A 20,614-nucleotide genomic window follows, 5' to 3' on the forward strand; every position below is an offset into this window, starting at 1 on the left:
TATCAACTTCTTTGTCATGTCCATAGTCATCTTCAGGACAAATAACTTCCTTATTCTCATATATAAACTATTCAGTTTACATATTAGTATAAACAATTTATTTTAATTTTGAAAAAATGAAAACCCACATTGTGCTAGAAATGATTTCATGATATTAAAAACAGGTTTGGAAACATCACCATGAGTGTATCCCAAGTTGTACTGACAATTCAATTCACAAACACTAATACCTATTAAATGCAGCACTCTATCGTGGAAGGCTTTACAACTAAAAAGGTATTCCCCAAACGAATCCCTCAGTAAATGAGGAAGAAATAATTTAAAGAAACTCAAAAGTGTTTAATCTACTCTATAATCAATTCTGTTTAAAAGTTATAACTGACCTCTCCCCCCCACTTTAAAATGAATAAATTGAAAACATTCTCAATACAGGTACTCCTGCTTTTCAAAAGTTTGCATTACACCACTTTATCTTTACAGAAGACCTACACTAGAACCTGTTTTCATTAACCAAAAGAAATCCAAAGATTTTCACTTTTACAAAAAAACGACAAAAAGTGAAAAGAGCATTCAGGGTTTGTTTTGCACTGAACGGTTACAGAGGCAGCACTCGCCCTGGGCAGCTAAAGGTGCCCCACCATGCTCCTTCCCCAGGACCTACACTCACACTCCTTCCCCAGGACCTACACTCAACATCTCAGCATCAAGCCACCACAGCTTTGAACCATGTCTGGGGCATCTGTGCTGTATTTTGATTGATTTTGTGTATCTGTTAGCAAAAAGCCTAAAAGAGGTTATTTTTTGAGTCTGGGAATGCTTAAAAAATCTTCCATATAAGTTAACAGTAATTATTTCTTTGCTTTACACCATTCAGACTTATGAAAGGTCTCATAGGAACACTCTACTTTCAGATAGCAGGGTAAGCCTGTACTTGTGAAGAGATGGGGAAGTATTTTACAACAGAGAAGAATCTAACAATAGAAAATGACATGAGTTTAGATTCTATAAGGGCATTTAAAAGAAAATATGAGAACAATATTATAGCTTTCTATTAAAATACACTATATTGGAGGAGCAAGATGGCGGAGGAGTAGGAGACCTAAATTTTGTCCGTCCCAGGAATTCAGCTAGGTAGGGATCAAACCATTCTGAACACCTACGAACTCAACAGGAGATCGAAGAAAAGAATAGCAACAACCCTCCGAACAGAAAAGCGACCACTTTCTGGAAGGTAGGACGTGCGGAGAAGTGAATCCAAGGCGATATTCGGGAGGATAGACGGCGGGGGAGGGGGCCTCCGTCAGCCACTAGTGGCAAGTGATAGAGCCGCAGAGCACAAAATCAGAACTTTTAGAAGTCAGCTCCGCTGAGGGACATCGCTCCAGTGGCTAAGCGGGGGGTGGAACCCTCATGGGACAGTGTGATCTCAGGACCCTCGGGGTCACAGTAAGACCAGGGGTGCCTGAGTGCGGCAGAGCTCCCAGGTATCGGAGCCAGGAAGCCGGCTGCAGAGACGGAGCCGAGGCGCGGGCTCTCAGCTCGGGGTTGCCATAAACCGTGACGCATGGCATAGTTGGGCCACTGCTCCTCCAGCAGGGACCCAACAAGCGGCAGATCCCGGGAGACTCCCCTTCCTCCCCCGGGAGAGGCGGCGCGGGAGCGCACCGCAGGGATCTGCTGGGTTTGGAGACTCCACACAGGGTCGTGTGCCAGAGATAGAAACGCTTGGTCACAGGCTGGGTGAGCACGGAGTGCAGCCGGAGACCGGGGAGACGGGAGTGACTGACTGCTTTTCTCTGGGGGTGCACTGAGGAGCAGGGCCCCGAGTTCTTGGCTCCTCCAGGACGGAGCTTGGGAGGCCGCCATTTTCACTCTCGTCCTCCAAAGCTGTACGGAAAGCTTGCAGGGAACAAAAGCTCCCGAGAGCAAACCCGAGCAGATTACTTAGCTTACTAACCAAGTGGAAATCAAAAAGGCTATTAATGAGGTGCAATCAAAAATGGAGGCCCTAACTGCTAGGATAAATGAGGCAGAAGAGAGAATTATGATATAGAAGACCAAATGACGGAAAATAAAGAAGCTGAGAAAAAGAGAGATAAACAACTACTGGATCATGAGGGCAGAATTCGACAGATAAGCGATACCATAAGACGAAACAGTATTAGAATAATTGGGATCCCAGAAGAAGAAGAAAGAGAGAGAGGGGTAGAAGGTATATTGGAGCAAATTATAGCAGAGAGCTTCCCTAATTTGAGGAAGGAAACAGGCATCAAAATCCAGGAAGCACAGAGAACCCCCCTCAAAATCAATAAAAATAGGTCAACACCCTGACATCTAATAGTAAAACTTATGAGTCTCAGAGACAAAGAGAAAATCCTGAAAGCAACTCGGGACAAGAGATCTGTAACCTACAATGGTAGAAACATTAGACTGGTAACAGACCTATCCACAGAGACCTGGCAGGCCAGAAAGGACTGGCATGATATATTCAGAGCACTAAATGAGACAAATATGCAGCCAAGAATACTATAACCAGCTAGGCTGTCATTGAAAATAGAAGGAGAGATAAAAAGCTTCCAGGACAAACAAAAACTAAAGGAATTTGCAAACACAAAACCAGCCCTACAAGAAATATTGAAAGGGGTCCTCTAAGCAAAGAGAGAGCCTAAAAGCAACATAGACCAGAAAGGAACACAGACAGTATACAGTAAGAGTCACCTTACAGGCAATACAAAGGCACTAAATTCGTATCTTTCAATAGTTACCCTGAATGTAAATGGGCTAAATGCTCCAATCAAAAGACACAGGCTATCAGATTGGATTAAAAACAAGACCCACTGATATGCTGTCTGCAAGAGACTTATTTTAGACCCAAAGACAACTCCAGATTGAAAGTGAGGGGTGGAAAACCATTTACCATGCTAATGGACACCAAAAGAAAGCTGGGGTGGCAATCCTTATATCAGACAAATTAGATTTTAAACCAAAGACTATAATAAGAGATGAGGAAGGACACTATATCATACGTAAAGGGTCTATCCAACAAGAAGATCTAACAATTGTAAATATCTATGGCCCTAACATGGGAGCAGCCAATTATATAAGCCAATTAATAACAAAAGCAAAGAAACACATCGACAACAATACAATTAATAGTGGGGGACTTTAACACCCCCCTCACTGAAATGGACAGATCATCTAAGCAAAAGATCAACAAGGAAATAAAGACTTAAATGACACACTGGACCAAATGGACTTCATAGATATATTCAGAACATTCATCCCAAAGCAACAGAATACACATTCTTCTCTACTGCCCATGGAACATTCTCCAGAATAGATCATATTCTAGGTCACAAATCAGGTCTCAACTGCTACCAAAAGATTGGGATCATACCCTGCATATTTTCAGACCACAATGCTTTGAAACTAGAACTCAATCACAAGAGGAAAGTCGGAAAGAACTCAAATACATGGAGGCTAAAGAGCATCCCATTAAAGAATGAATGGGTCAACCAGGAAATCAAAGAAGAATTAAAAAAAATTCATGGAAACAAATGAAAATGAAAACACAACTGTTCAAAATCTTTGGGATGCAGCAAAGGCAGTCCTAAGAGGAAAGTATATAGCAATACAAGCCTTTCTCAAGAAACAAGAAAGGTCTCAAATACACAACCTAACCCTACACCTAAAGGAGCGGGAGAAAGAACAGCAACTAAAGCCTAAACCCAGCAGGAGAAGCCAAATAATAAAGATCAGAGCAGAAATCAATGAAATAGAAACCAAAAGAACAGTAGAACAGATCAACGAAACTAGGAGCTGGTTCTTTGAAAGAATTAACAAGATTGATAAACCCCTGGCCAGACTTATCAAAAAGAAAAGAGAAATGACCCAAATCAACAAAATCATGAATGAAAGAGGAGAGATCACAACCAACACCAAAGAAATACAAACAACTGTAAGAACATATTATGAGCAACATATATGCCAGCAAATTAGATAATCTGGAAGAAATGGATGCATTCCTAGAGATGTATCAACTACCAAAACTGAACGAAGAAGAAACAGAAAACCTGAACAGACCTATAACCACTAAGGAAATTGAAGCAGTAATTAAAAATCTCCCAACAAACAAGAGCCCAGGGCCAGATGGCTTCCCAGGGGAATTCTACCAAACATTTAAAGAATTAATACCTATTCTTCTGAAACTGTTCCAAAAAATAGAAATGGAAGGAAAACTTCCAAACTCATTTTATAAGGCCAGCATTACCTTGATCCACAAACCAGACAAAGACCCCATCAAAAAGGAGAATTACAGACCAGTATCTCTGATGAACGGGGATGCAAAAATTCTCACCAAAATACTAGCCAATAGGATCCAACAGTACATTAAAAGGATTATTCACCACGACCAAGTGGGATTTATCCCTGGGCTGCAAGGTTGGTTCAACATCCAGAAATCAATCAATGTGATACAATACATTAATAAAAGAAAGAACAAGAACCATATGATCCTCTCAATAGAAGCAGAAAAAGCATTTGACAAAGTACAGCATCCTCTCTTGATCAAAACTCTTCAGAGTACAGGGATGGAGGGTACATACCTCAATATCATAAAAGCCACCTATGAAAAACCCACAGCGAATATCATTCTCAATGGGGAAAAACTGAGAGCTTTCCCCCTAAGGCCAGGAACATGGCAGGGATGTCCACTATCGCCACTGCTATTCAACATAGTATTGAAAGTCCTAGCCACAGCAATCAGACAACAAAAAGAAATAAAAGGCATCCAAATTGGCAAAGAAGTCAAACTCTCACTCTTTGCAGATGATATGATCCTTTATGTGGAAAACCCCAAAAGACTCCATCCCAAAACTGCTAGAACTCATACAGGAATCCAGTAAAGTGGCAGGATATAAAATCAATGCACAGAAATCAGTGGCATTTCTATACACCAACAACAAGACAGAAGAAAGAGAAATTAAGGAGTTGATCTCATTTACAATTGCACCCAAAACCATAAGATACCTAGGAATAAATCTAACCAAAGAGGCAAAGAATCTGTACTCTGAAAACTATAAAATACTCATGAAAGAAATTGAGGAAGACACAAAGAAATGGAAAAACGTTCCATGCTCACAGACTGGAAGAACAAATATGGTGAAGATGTCAATGCTACCTAGAGCAATCTACACATTTAATGCAATCCCTACCAAAATACCATCCACTTCTTTCAAAGAAATGGAACAAATAATCCTAAAGTTTGTATGGAACCAGAAAAGACCCCGAATAGCCAGAGGAATGTTGAAAAAGAAGAGCAAAGCTGGTGGCATCACAATTCCGGACTTCCAGCTCTATTACAAAGCTGTCATCATCAAGACAGTATGGTACTGGCACAAAAACAGACACATAGATCAATGGAACAGAATAGAGAGCCCAGAAATGGACCCTCAATTCTATGGTCAACTAATCTTTGACAAAGCACGAAAGAATGTCCAATGGAAAAAAGACAGTCTCTTCAACAAATGATGTTAGGAAAATTGGACAGCCATACACAGAAGGATGAAACTGGACCATTTTCTTACACCACACACAAAAATAGACTCAAAATGGTTGAAAGACCTAAATGTGAGACAGGAGGCCATCAAAATCCTAGAGGAGAACACAGGCAGCAACCTCTTCGACCTCAGCCGCAGCAACTTCTTCCTAGAAACATCGCCAAAGGCAAGGGAAGCAAAGGCAAAAATGAACTATCGGGACTTCATCAAGAGAAAAAGCTTTTGCACAGCAAAAGAAACAGTCAACAAAACCAAAAGACAACTGACAGAATGGGAGAAGATATTTGCAAATGACATATCAGATAAAGAGCTAGTATCCAAAATCTATAAAGATCTTTTTAAACTCAACACCCAAAAAAAAAATGATCCAATCAAGAAATGGGCAGAAGACATGAACAGACATTTTTCCAAAGAAGACATCCAAATGGCCAACAGACACATGAAAAAGTGCTCAACATCGCTCGGCATCAGGGAAATCCAAATCAAAACCTCAATGAGATACCACCTCACACCAGTCAGAATGGCTAAAATTAACAAGGCAGGAAATGACAGATGTTGGTGGGGATGCGGAGAAAGGGGAACCCTCCTACACTGTTGGTGGGAATGCAAGCTGGTGCAGCCACTCTGGAAAACAGTACGGAGGTTCCTCAAAAAGTTGAAAATAGAGCTACCCTACGACCCAGCAATTACACTACTGGGTATTTACCCCAAAGATACAAATGTAGTGATCCGAAGGGGTATGTGCACCCCAATGTTTACAGCAGCAATGTCCATAATAGCCAAACTATGGAAAGAGCCAAGATGTCCATCAACAGATGAATGGATAAAGAAGATGTGGTATATATATACAATGGAATATTAGGCAGCCATCAATAGGAATGAAATCTTGTCATTTGCAATGACGTGGATGGAACTGGAGGGTACTAGGCTGAGCGAAATAAGTCAATCAGAGAGAGACATGTAGCATATGATCTCACTGATATGAGGAATTCTTAATCTCAGGAAAGAAACTGAGGGTTGCTGGAGTGGTGGGGGGTAGGAGGGATGGGGTGGCTGGGTGATAGACACTGGGGAGGGTATGTGCTATGAGAGCTGTGAATTGTGTAAGACTGTTGAATCACAGACCTGTACCTCTGAAACAAATAATACATTATATGTTAAAAAAAAAAAAAAAAAGAAGATAGCAGGAAGGGAAGAATGAAGGGGGGGAAATCGGAGGGTGAGACGAACCATGAGAGACTATGGACTCTGAGAAACAAACTGAGGGTTCTAGAGGGGAGGGGGTGGGGGGATGGGTTAGCCTGGTGATGGGTATTAAAGAGGGGATGTACTGGGGCGCCTGGGTGGCTCAGTCGTTAAGCGTCTGCCTTCAGCTCAGGTCATGATCCCAGGGTCCTGGGATCGAGCCTCATATTGGACTCCCTGCCTGGCGAGAAGTCTGCTTCTCCCTCTCCCACTCCCCCTGCTTGTGTTCTGTCAAATAAATAAATAAAATCTTTAAAAAAAATAAAAATAAAGAGGGCATGTACTGCATGGAGCACTGGATGTTATACGCAAACAATGAATCATGGAACACTACATCAAAAACTAATGATGTGATGTATGGTGATTAACGTAACACAATAAAATAAATAAATAATAAAATCAGAACAAATAAAAAATAAAATACAGTACATCAGGTTCAATAAAAGCAAGTATATATCTATAGAACTGTGGATATGTTTTTCAAAGAAATAAAGAAAAGCTATATCAAAAAAAGCATAATAAATGTAAAATTTAAAAACATCAAAACATCAAAACCTGGGTGGCTCAGTTGGTTAAGCATCTGCCTTCAGCTCAGGTCATGATCTCAGAGTCCTAGGATAGAGCCCTGCGTCGGGCTCCCTGCTCAGTGGGGTGTCTGCTTCTTCCTCTCCCTCTGCCCCTCCCCCCCTTGCTCGTGCTCTCTCTCAAGTAAGATCTTTAAAATATAAAAAAAAAATAAAAATAAAAAACATCAGAATCTTTCATTCTCAAATCAGTCTTGATAAGCCGGTACATAAGTTTATTTTTTTAATTAACTCAAGCACAATTTACGTAGTCATAATGAAATACAGAATATCTGCCTTAACAGAGGTTTTAAACATGGTAAAAATTATTTGTACCCTCATGAACTATCTGCATTTCTTTCCTCTTGTAATATTTAGAAGTGTCATGTGAGGCAGAAAACAAAAAGGAATCAAAAATGATATATAAAAATATTTTACAAGGAAAGTACTTCTAGAAACTATTTCTAGAAAGAAAATTAGTACTTAAGTTCGAAAAAAAAAAAAAAAGCCCTCATTAAATCCAACTCTCCATCTAACTTGATATAGCTAAAGATGGAAGAAAACACAACCATGCCAACAGACCCCATTTTATATATGCCATCACTAACCTCAAGTGGGCCCCTAATGTTGCCTGGCAATCATGCTTTATTTTGTTCATCCATTCCTCATCCCCATTCATATAACTATTTTATATCTTTTCCTTTGTCCTCAAGCCTCCAACATGTTATCTCTTCCCAACTCTAGCTCTCAGATGAGGACCTTGCTTCCTATTTCTGAGAAAACAGAAGTTATCCAAAGAGAACTTCTACAGGATCCTGCTATTTTAACCACATAACTGCATTTGTATTCACACAGTCTCCTGTCCTATCACTCTAAAGGAGATTCCATGATGGTGGTTAAGTCTAACCCCTCCTCTGGTGCATGAAATCCACCAAGGATACTGCCCTAGTTAATTCTTGTCTCCCTCTCTAGTTTCATGAGTTTTTCTTCCTACTCGATCCATTCTCACCTAGCTTTCAACCATACTGTTGTTTCTCTCATCTTCATAAAAACCTTACTTAACCTCACTTTCCCATCTAACAGCAGCCCATTTTGTCTCCATCTGTTTAGAGTAAAACTTCAAAAAAGAGCTGTATATATTGTCTCCAAGTCCTCTCCTCCTGCTTCCTCCTGAACTCAGTCCAATCAGGTTGTCACTTCCACCACTCCACCAAAATTCCTCTCTAATCAAAATCTCCAGTGATCTCCTTATTACCTTGTGCAATAGTGAATCCAAGTCCTCAGCTCACTTGACATACTAGTCACTCCTTGAAATACTTTCTTCACTCAACTTCAAGGACAAACTCTCAGGATTTCCTCTTTTTTTCTCTGGCTCTCTTCGGAGTCTCTTTTGTGGATTTCTCCTAATTGTTCCTACTTATAAGTTAAAGTACCTCAGGGCTCAGTTCTTGGACCCACACTTTTCTAAACAGATCACTCCTTTGGCAATGTCATCTAGTCTCCCACCATCTATATGCTTAAGACCTCTAAATTTCATCTCCAGCCCCTATCTCTCCCCTGAATTCCAGCCCTATATATCTACCTCCTACTGTACATATTAATATAGGGACATCCATTAGGCATTCTCACACTTAAACATGTCCAAAACCAAGTTCCAAATATTCCCTTCCAAACTTGCTTCTCTCACAGTTTTCCATGTCTTAATAAAAAACCCACAACCCCATTCCTCCAGTTACTCACCTTAAAAACTCTGGGAGTCACTCTTGAGTCTTTGCTTCTCTTGTCTGACACTGATACACACACACACACACACACACACACACACGTTAAACTTTCAAAATACATATAGAAACCAACACTGAACTCTCCCAATCATTCACTCCATGCCACTCCTCCCATTCACTTGACTCTAGCCATACCAGTCTCCTCCTTGCTCTTCTTCAAACATATGGAGGCCCTGAGGCAGAAACAAGTCTAGACCATGCTGTTCCCCTCTGCTCAGAATGTCCTTCGTCCAGATAGCTGCATGGCATACACTGTTTCTTCAAGTTTCTATTCAAATCTCATCCACTCAACCGCTAGCTCTCTGTATCAAGCAACCATCATCTCTCACCTGAATTATAGCAATAGCCTCACATGATCTTTATATTTCCTCCCTTGCCCCCCATAGCTATTCCCCAGACAGGAGCCAGAGTGATTTTTAAAAGTCAGATTATATCACTCTCCTGCTGAAAACCCTCCAGTGGCTTCCCATCACACTCAGAGGAGAAGCTCAAGTCTTTATAATGAATTACAAGGCTCTACGTGATCTGTACCTATTCCTCTACTGTTTCTCTGACCTCATTAGTTTCTATATTCTACTCCCTAACCACATTTACCTTCCTGCTATACTTCAAACATGCAGAGACCCTGGGGTGAAAACAAGTCTAACATGCGCTGTTCCTTTCTACTTGGAATGCCCTTCACCTAGATATCAGCACAGCTCACCCTTCCCCCTTCAAGTTTCTACTCGAATATCATCTTTTCAGTAAAAGCCTTCTCAGGTCACCCAAGTTAAAACTACAACATCACATAAACTTCCTAACCATCTTGGCTGCCTTATTTTTCTATTTAGCACTTATCACTAACATACTACATATGTTACTTACCTTGTTTACTGTCTGTTCTTCCCTACAAGAATATAAGCTTCTTGAGGGTATTTTGTCTGTTTTGTTCACTAATAAATCGCCAGAGCCTAGGGGAGAGCCTAGTACATAAGAGGCACTAAGTAAATATTTATTGAATGAATGTATGAGTGTTTAAAATAATGAACATGATTTTCAAAAAGATTCCTGGTGATTCTAGCATACAGCCAAAGTTAGGAACCACTGCTCTAAAGACTGGGATTCCTGGGCCTTCTTATCTGCCTCTTTTTCCCCCCAGGTGACATTATCTATTCCCGTGGATATTTATACTGATAATACCCAAATTTATATCTCCTAACCAGACTGCTCCAGATTATTCAACTAGCCACTGGACTTTCCATTTGTAGGTGTCACCTTAAGGAATATATAAGTAACACCTAATTCAATTTCACCATACCCCATTCTCCTCATCTCCATAAGTGGAACCACCAACTGGCCAATTTCTCAAGGCAAGAAACATAGTCCCATCCTAAATTCTCTTTCCTCTTCATATCCTACATTCCATACATCAGAAAGTCTTACCAATTCTATCACCAAAATATAAGTTGAATGCATTTATTTCTCTACATCTCCATTACTACCATCTGTTGCTTATAGTTGTTCCCACTTATTGGTCTCCTTGTTCCTACTTTACCTTGACTCAATACATTTTCCGTACAGGAGAAATACTGATTTTAAAATATAAATAAAATGGTCTTACTTAAAATGCTCCAATAGTTTCTCTTCACAAAATCCAACTTCTTGGCACTAACAGCAAGATCTACAGCTTACCTGTAGTATTTTCTAATAAAGCAAATTTATACCAAAGAAAACAAACAAAAAAGCTTTTGGTAATCTTTCCAAAAAAATACTTTTGAGAAAAACTACTATAGAAAAAGAATGCTTTAAAACCAACTTATTATATATACTTCTACTGGTAGACCGCATGGTATAGTTGAAAGGCTACTGAATTAGGAATTAGACCTGATTAGGAATGAGTCTGGGCTATGAAACTACAAAGATGACTAAAGACAATTTACTAACCTTTTCTGGGCTTCAATTTTGTTATCTGCTAAAAATGAAAAAAAAAATTGGACTAAAGTATGGCTCAATTCAAATTATATTATGGGGATTTAAAACATCTACATTTTTCCTCCAAATTCCTGGCAAAGTGAGAATAGGACACAAGACAGATTGAGAATATCAGAGCCATTATCACTGCTGCCTGAGAAAAAAGGGAAGATGATATGGCATGTGGAAAGAAAAGGCTTGGGGGATGCCTGGCTGGCTCAGTCAGGCGGAGCATGCAATTTTTAATCTCCGGGTCATGAGTTCGAGCCCCACGCTGGGTGTAGAGATTACTTAAATGAATAAATAAATTAAAACTTAAAAAAAAGAAAAGGCTTAAAATACTGAATTACTTAATCTGTAAGATCCCTTCCAGTTCAAATATTTTATGTCCAAGCAGGAAAAAACAGTCCATTACCATTTTCCCTACTGAAAGAAAACAGCAGGAGACTTCAACTGGAAACTTCACTTAACCACATGCCTCAAGATTCCCAACCTTTTGCCTTAACCCGAGGAAAGACACAGTTTATTCTGGTATAATTTATTTTTCAGAAAAAAAAAAAAAGTTCTTTTACAATCAAAAGTACTGGGGCACCTGGCAGGCTCAGTCAGAGGACCATCCAACTCTTGATCTTAAGATTATGAGTTCAAGCCTTATACTGGGTATAGAGATTACTCACATGAATAAATAAAAACTTTATAATCAAAAGTACTATCACCAAAAAGATCGCATCGGGAGGGAAAAAAAACAAGACAACATCAGAGAGGAAGACAAACCATCAGAGACTCTTATTAATCATAGGAAACAAACTGAGGGTTGCTGGAGGGGAGGGGGGCCGAGGGATGGGGTAACTCGCTGATGGGCATTAAGGAGGGCAAGTGATATAATGAGCACTGGGTGTTATATAAGACTGAAGAATCACTGAACTCTACCTCTGAAACTAATACACTGTATGTTAATTAACTGAATTGAAATAAAAAAAAAACCTCATCATTTGTCTTTATGTCTACAAATGCTACCAAATTGGGGCGCCTGGGTGGCTCAGTGGGTTAAGCAGCTGACTCTCTGATTTTGGCTCAGGTCATGATCTCAGGTCCTGGGATCAAGCTCCACAATGGCCCTGAGCTCAGCAGGGAGTCTGCTTCAGGATTCTCTCTCTCCCCTGCCCCTCCCCTCACTTGCTCACGCTCTCTCTAAAATAATCTTTTAAAAGGGGGAGGGGCGCCTGGGTGGCTCAGTCAGTTAAGTGTCTGCCTTCAGCTCGGGTCCTGATCCCAGGGTCCTGGGATGGAGCCCCTCACTGGGCTCCCTGCTCAGTGGGAAGTCTGCTTCTCCCTATCCCTCTGCCTCCTCCCCACCCCCTCCACTTGTGCTCTTTCTCTCAAATAAAATCTTTTAAAAAAGAAAAAAAAAGCTACCAAACTGGTTATGTTGCACTTTCCAACTATAATTTAGAGATTTTCTTCTTCCATGGGAAGGTGGTATTGACCATGGTAGTAAAAACATCCCCCATCTTTATTTATGAAGCTATAAATAAATCCAAAAGCAATTTTCAGAATTTTAAAAATAAGTTCCACTACTATCCAAAGCTATCCTAAAATTACATAGTGGCTAGCTAACAAGATAGTTAAGAGTATTAAAACTGAATACTGCCCTTAACCATGTGATGTTGGACAAGTCACTTATGCTTTCAATGGTTCAGTTTTCTTTTGTAAAATGGAGATTATCAACAAAAACTTAGAGACACGTACAGCAGTAAATATGCATTCTCTCAATAACTTATACCAACCTGGCCTTTATCATAAGAGCTAGATAACCCAGTACTCACTCTTTGGAAATAAGTCTAATTCTTTTAATGTAAAATTCTGTCAAGCATCTCTTTTTTATGAAATAGTTATTCCTAGATAATAGTTATTCAATTCTCAAAAACACGGACAAAAATTTATTATCTGAAGTCATTTATTAAAAAAATGAAATGTATGCATATTTAGAGATGGTCTGGAGGGATATAAACCAATGTCTATTAACTATAGTTATCTCTGGATGAAAAAAAACAAAACTAAACTTTATTTTCTTCTTTTTGCTGATCTATAGTTCCTAATTTTTCTATTAATAAACACAAACTTTTTGTAATAAGGGAGACAATAATTTTTTTTAATGAAATTAATTCCATAAGCAAATAAACCTTTTTTAAATTCACATTTTGGAACTGGAAATGAAATATATCAGTACTTATACTGACTGACCTCATATTCCTATTGGAAAAGGAACCACCAAGAACATCAAACACACATTCTAATGTACTCTCCAATTCTGATTTCTCTTTTGAGCCCTATCTCTGCATATATCTTCACTTCTTCAATCTTATCAAGACTTCAGTGTAGACCCCTCTCACGCATTTCCAAAATTAGGAAAAAATTACCGATAAGACTTCTATAATCTCTTAACCTCGAATTTCTCTTCTCTTGTTCTTCGCTGACAGATTTCCACTGTAGTTTCATCCTGAAGTATTCGTCACTACAGAAAACAATTTTATACCAAAAAAAGCTATGAACACGGTATTTTTAAAAATTCTGATTGGGTTTTCCTATTAACAATATATCAAAGCATTTATGATGCTAGTGAAATGTGAGGTTATAAATATGATAGTGAAATGTTTAAAGTTACAATTCGTAAGTGAAAATAAAGGAAAAATTAAATAACCTTATACATACCATAAACTTTGCTTAAACGAATAATTTAGGTATGATTTTAAGAAAACATTCACCTCAATCCTTAATATACCTAAAATTATTCTAGTTATTAAATATTTTAATCATTAAAGTTTCTGAATAATTATAAATGCAAATCTACAAATTGCTGTTTATTTTTTTTTAATGTGACATAAGACTTCCATTTTCTAGCCAGTTTATTCACAAACTTGTTAATGTGAAATGTCTTAGAAGAACTGGCAAATTGGGGTACCTGGGTGGCTCAGTCAGTTAAGCTTCTGCCTTAGGCTCAGGTCATGTTCCCAGGGTCCTGGGATCGAGCCCTGCATCAGGCTCCTTGCTCAGGGGGGAGTCTGCTTCTCCCTCTGCCTCTCCCCTCTGGCTTGTGCTCTCTCTCTCGCTCACTCTCTTTCTCTCAAATAAATAAATAAAATAAAAAAGAACTGGCAAATGTGTTGAAAGAGAAAGGACTGTCTGGAAGTTTAAATATGCACATAATGATTCAGAGTGAGCTTTAAATCATAGGCTAGACTGATGAACTGGGAATAAGAAGGGTACCTGGAAAGTCGGTCTAAGTTTTCTTTTCAAGTCTGAGAAATTACTTAAAAATAGAACCAGTCTTCCAAAAAAAATGAAAGACTAGTTTATGTTACAAGAGCACCAGGAAAATAATTTAAAGGTAATTAACTTAAATAGTAAATATACTTATGGGACATTTTTATAATTTCATAATAAATTACAAAAATGAATAAATATGAATGATACATTTAAAAATCCCTATCTAGTTATTTTTCAAGTATGCAAAATGTTTTTACAAGGGAAGTGGAATTTTTTTTCCCCATCTTTCTATATATTCACCAACACAACTGCAGTGAGTGTTTGAAATGACTAGTTTGAGTAAGTACAGAGCTCATGATTTTTCAATTAAAAAGGTGAAAATAAAATTATTTTCCCATACCCTCATCTATTTAAAATAATCATCTAGACGCTCTATACTAATCTGTATGGGTGAGTTATCTGAATTTCGTTAATGAATACACAAAAGATCTTACTTACGTTTTTTGTTTTTGTAATTGAGTTCTTTCCTCCTTGGTACTGTCCCAAGGAAAATAACCCAAAAGAAATTTCCATGCTTGCTTTCTCAACACATGACTAAGTCCCTAAAGAAAATATGCATATTAAACACATTCGTAAAAAAGAATGCAATACTTTAAGTTCATAAAACTTGCATATAAATATACAGGGAAACTAATATTTAAGAGAGTTTTATACATAAAATAGCTCAATTCAGTGAATACTAACTTGTTTTTTACCTCTAGACTCTGAAAATGCCAGAAAGCTTAAACAATGCAGAGTATACAGATTATATAGAAGGCAGCAGGACTGATTAGTTTTTCTAAGTCCAATCCTTATTAGATAAGGCAACTACCACTGGGGTACATACATGCCTCCTTCACATTACTCACAGAACTTTAGGTAAGGAAGACTATTCTTCCCTAGGCTTAATGGTATTCAGTCCCCACCTCCCCAACCAACCTTAAGGGACATCACAAGGACCTCACACCGTCCTATAGGATTTTAAGGCATCATTCATCAAAAAGGAGTTCATTCCATGACTACCTCCACACCTCCCACAAAAAAAGAAGATTTAAATATCAGCAGTTTCAAATATCCTCCATATTAAGGTATTTACCCCTCTAAATATCATCTGCTTCATATTATCTACATTTAAAATTCTTCCTTCAGAATCAATGTTCTTAGTCCATTCTTCCAGTGATACTGGCTCTCTCCTTTGAACAATAGGTCGTTCTCCCAAATCAATCTAAAAGAAGAAGATAAGCAATAAGGAGTACACTTTTAACCAGTGAAATTAAATCAAGGTACATGGAAACCATAACTAAAATACTATTTATTACTCAGGCATGAGTTCTAACATTTCTAATATCTTCCCTTATTTTCCAATGTTTAGTTTATGAACTTTAATAGCATTCCATACATTTTCCTTCCTACTAAACATACAAATAACAGGGTTATAAATTCAGAGACAGGATTACATTTGCTATTTTGAGTTTCAATTACGTGAGTACAAAACATTCGACATGTAAATTCCATAAGAGACCCTTCAAATTAAATGGTATGCTGTATTATTTAAAAAGACAGTATTACTCCACTAATCATATTCTAAAATTAGCTTTTCTTCCAAACTACAATTTGTAGCTCTCAGAATTGATTCATGATCCACTAGCTCCACTTGGTATTTTCTACAGTTTTTTATTCAATTAACAGGTGTTGGTAATTTAAAATGCCATTTGTAAGATAAACCCTTTAAATATTACAATTCAGATATTTATAATGTTTTAACTATGTACAGCCTAGAATTGTAGCAAATTCAAAAGTCTTGCTGAGCATATATAAAGATTTGCCATAATTCAGGGCCAAGATCCATCTTACTTAAAAAAGAAAAGACTCACATGAGCATAAAAGCCCTAGAGTAGTGTCCTGACTAGCTGCCTCTGGTCCCTACTGAGAAAACATATAAATTAGGAACAGAACTAAGAACAATATGTAAGGCTCACTATTCACTCACTGCTATGCACTCAATGAAACAAACAACCTGCTCATTATTATCAAAAAGTAATCAAAGAAAAGAGATCCAACTTATTAAACAGAAAGTGTAAGTAGTAATCAATGAAGAACAACCCAAGAATTTGGTGGCAAAACAAGTATTAGTTGTTAGATACATTAGTTAGTAAAAAAGGTATAAGGATTATAAGAGGCAGATATAACCAAAATTGAGTTTCTATTTCTATAGCATTCAGTACATGTTTAAAAAGCATTTCTCCTGTTAAAATATAAAAGATATATTAATATAAATCTTCACTCACTCTTGTGATGACTTCAAATCCTGGTTCTTCTTGTTGATTTATCTTTAAACCTGGAATAGCATCACTAAGAAAATCTGCCATTTCTGAAGGCGGTCGTTGATGTGTAGAGGGATCACTGCCTCTCAAACTATCAAAAATGTAGTTTGTGACTTTGGAAAATCCTACCATAGTTGCTGTATAAGGATCCTTTTTAATTTTCTATGTAGTAAGAAGAAAAATATTAGCATTATTAATTCAAATGAAAAATAAAAATACCTTATGATGGGCAAAAGGGCCACGTTTTTTAAAGAGGGGAAATCAGAACTAAAACAGAGTGTTCTAAGATTATTTTAAAATTTTATTTTTTTTCTGGGAAGAAAAATTTATATTTTCTAAGCCATTCTTTTCATTTGGTTAAAACAGAATATTACACGGCAAGGTAATGCTACTGATTGAATTGCAGATAAACAAATGATTTGCAGGCTTTATTCAATCTGCATACATCACAAATATATGCAGTGCTTACTTTCCACTGATGAATGGCCCACAACAGCTTTCTTCTGTCTAGCAGTCCTGCCTTTATAAAAAAAAAATTTCTTCAAGTGTTCAGAACCACACTAGTCTAACAGAAAATATTCAATAGCTAAGCTTTAAAGCTCACCATATTTAAATATTAGCTGATATTTTAATCTAATTATATGATTAATAAATCATGCCAATGAGTGTAATTTGTTCTGGATGGTGCTACCCTGGAAAACAGCAAAAGGTTTTTCTATTGCTAGGGTTACTTCCAAATCCCAAACTGCCTACTTATTCATATTTAGCAAAAACAGTTACTTTTTTTAAAGGTCTTTTAATGATTATTTTCACAATAAAAACCGCTGCCTAATTTTCTACTTTAATCAGTATCTAGCTATCTTGTCCTCCTTCCTCAAAAGTTCCCCTTTTATCTTGTTATCTTCAGAACCAAGAAGAGGATACTTGGGACAGAGTAAGCACCCAAACATTTGTTGAGTGAATAAGTGAATCAATAAACAACCATTTCATTACTTTACATAAAAATTTGAGTGAAAAATAAGTTAACTTAACTTCTGCCTGTGTTAAGTGCATATTTTTAGCCAAATGTAAGAATATACTCAAATACTTTAGGGGGAATTAGATTATCATGCCCCAAATGAACCTACTTAAAATGGAAAATAAAAATTCAAACCATATTTTTGACTAAGTTTATCATTAATGAATTCAGAGTGGCTTACCCAGTGACCTTGCAACTAATCAGTAAAAGCTATGATAATAAAAATCTACTAATGTCCAATTTCAGTATTACAATAAAGGGAAACATTGCTTTAAGAGGAACTAAGAACCAAGGAAGCTTCTGAGTTTTACAAATAATATGAAACATATTATTTCTAAAAAATTACACAGAATTACAGTTCCATAAACTTTACACACAGAGACACTTGCCTTGTTCTGTATAATCTCTGAGAAAGTGAGAGAGAGGTAGGAGGTGTATGAAATAATGGTGTCAGATTAACAGATAAATACAAAATAGATTAAGAAACATACTTGTATTAAACCATATGCAGGTTCATCAAGAAGATTTTCAAAAGACTGTGAAAGACTCTTATTCTGACAATTCACAAGAAGTGTTCTTTTATCCTGTGGAGATCTGTAATAAAAGAAGGGATCCGTAGAAAATAACTAGCACACTACATCAATTACTACCTGAACGATTACTAATGCCTAGTTACTTTTCCTTAACAACAGTAACAACAACGAAAATCCCAAAACTCAAATGTCCAGTTCTAGAACTGTTTCCCATTAATACAATATTAGCAAGTACTTAGTAACTATCTTAAAGGAGCTCCAAAACTACATGAAACATGAAATACTAAATTGACAAATATAAAAGGGTTGAAGTGTATTTTTATTCTAGGTAAAGCCAAGAGGACTAAATTGTAATTAACCAAGTTTTTGTTTATAATTATAGTAGAAAAACCTTACAAATGTATCTGTCTTTATTATCATAAAAATTAAAGAAAGTTAAAGCACACTTTGGATTCATCAGTATATATAATATGTACAATACAGGAAAACACCTATTTTTTTTTTTTGTAGTTTTTAATTTTATTATATTATGTTAGTCACCATACATCATTAGTTTTTGATGTAGTGATCCACGATCCATTGTTTTCGTATAACACCCAGTGCTCCATGCAGTACGTGCCCTCCTTAATACCCAACACGGGGCTAACCAATCCCCACTCCCCCCTCCCCTCTAGAACCCTGTTTGTTTCTCAGGTCCATAGTCTCTCATGGTTCATCTCTCCCTCCAATTCCCCCCCGCCCATTTTTCCCTTCCTTCTCCTAATGTCCTCCATGTTATTCCTTATGTTCCACAAATAAGTGAAACCATATGATAATTGACTTTCTCTGCTTGACTTATTTCACTTAGCATAATCTCCTCCAGTCCCATCCATGTTGATGTAAAAGTTGGGTATTCATCTTTTCTGATGGCTGAGTAATATTCTATTGTATATATGGACCACATCTTCTTTATCCATGCATCTGTTGAAGGGCATCTCGGCTCTTTCCACAGTTTGGCTATTGCGGACATTGCTGCTATGAACATTGGGGTGCATATGGCCCTTCTTTTCACTACATCTGTGTCTTTGAGGTAAATACCCAGTAGTGCAATTGCTGGGTCACAGGGTAGCTCTATTTTTAAATTTTTGAGGAACCTCCACACTGGGAAAACACCTATTTTGAAAGAGTTTCCAACTTCATTCCACAGCTTGGTAGTATTGCAATATAAGGTATTAAAAACACAAGATAAAATAGATTATTTGTTAAAGATCATAATTATGCTAACCATAATTATAAACACACATACATGAACATATTTAACAAGGTTATAATATACCATTAAGGTAACAGTATGTTTTTAGTTCTTGCTTATTAAGCTCTAGAAGCAAGTTTTTCTTCACATTTCTTAGTAACTGCAGAATGTTTTCCAAATAGACATTTAATTTCAAGTAATCAGATGAATTATCCAGTCTTTTTTCTATTCAGTAAGTTTTATAACTTAGTAAGTTCACTATAATAAATCCACAACTTTTCTGTGTTTAAAATAAAACTTAAATGTGTTATGTTGTGGCTATCTACTTCTAGTTTATTATAAATGTTTGAGATAAGAACTTTAATAACAGTTATCTCTTCTCAATTCTAACATAACGGGATGCAACAGCAATGCTGGAGGGGATATGAACTCCAAAGCAGGATCTTATTTTTACACATTCAGAAACAACGCTTGGTCCTCAGAGACAACAGTAACTTAATAAGCCCCTTGGCTTTTTAAAAGAAGATGAGGTTGAGTCATTTGAGGTAAGAAAAACATAATGACTTTTAAAACGTTCAATTTTCATTAAATGTCATTTTTCTGAACACTTACTGGGGTTATGCTTAATATGAAGACTTATATGGTCCCACAAGGCATTTTTAATAAGTCTTTTAAATATAGCACCAGAAAAAGTAACTAATAGCAATATACACTTTCCTAGCACAGTACAGCTGGCACTGTGGTTATTATTTTATTTCTAACAAATTAAATCAAATTATTTATTTAAAATCCAAATAAAGGGGCGCCTGGGTGGCTCAGTCATTAAGCATCTGCCAGGTCATGGTCCCAGGGTCCTGGGATCGAGCCCCTGCTCAGCGGGAGGTGTGCTTCTCCCTCTCCCACTCCCCCCCCGCCCCGCCTTGTGTTCCCTCTCTTGCTGTGTCTCTCTCTGTCAAATAAATAAACAAAATCTTAATAAATAAATAAATAAATAAATAAATAAAATCCAAATAAAAATTGGTCATCAAAGTCAAAACACTGGTTATGCATGTAGAAAGGGAATAAATTTGTAACCTTTAGCTATGTGGGCTCAGATAATTAT

General features: G+C 37.2%; 1 protein-coding gene across 2 annotated transcripts in view; it reads right to left on the bottom strand.

The window, feature by feature from the left end:
• The window catches only part of TBC1D15 (TBC1 domain family member 15), an 80,777-nt gene that overhangs the window by 17,377 nt on the left and 42,786 nt on the right, over positions 1-20,614 (bottom strand). For both annotated transcript variants that reach the window (XM_032420388.1, XM_032420387.1), the window contains exons 6-10: positions 18,240-18,342; positions 16,695-16,892; positions 15,503-15,631; positions 14,866-14,969; positions 13,521-13,615 (exon numbers count right to left, since the gene is read on the bottom strand). In XM_032420388.1, coding sequence (XP_032276279.1) covers positions 13,521-13,615; positions 14,866-14,969; positions 15,503-15,631; positions 16,695-16,892; positions 18,240-18,342 — 629 coding nt within the window. The remainder of the gene's footprint in view (positions 1-13,520; positions 13,616-14,865; positions 14,970-15,502; positions 15,632-16,694; positions 16,893-18,239; positions 18,343-20,614) is intronic.

Source organism: Phoca vitulina, unplaced genomic scaffold, assembly GCF_004348235.1.
Source record: "Phoca vitulina isolate PV1807 unplaced genomic scaffold, GSC_HSeal_1.0 scaffold23, whole genome shotgun sequence".
NCBI classification, from domain to species: Eukaryota; Metazoa; Chordata; class Mammalia; order Carnivora; family Phocidae; genus Phoca; species Phoca vitulina.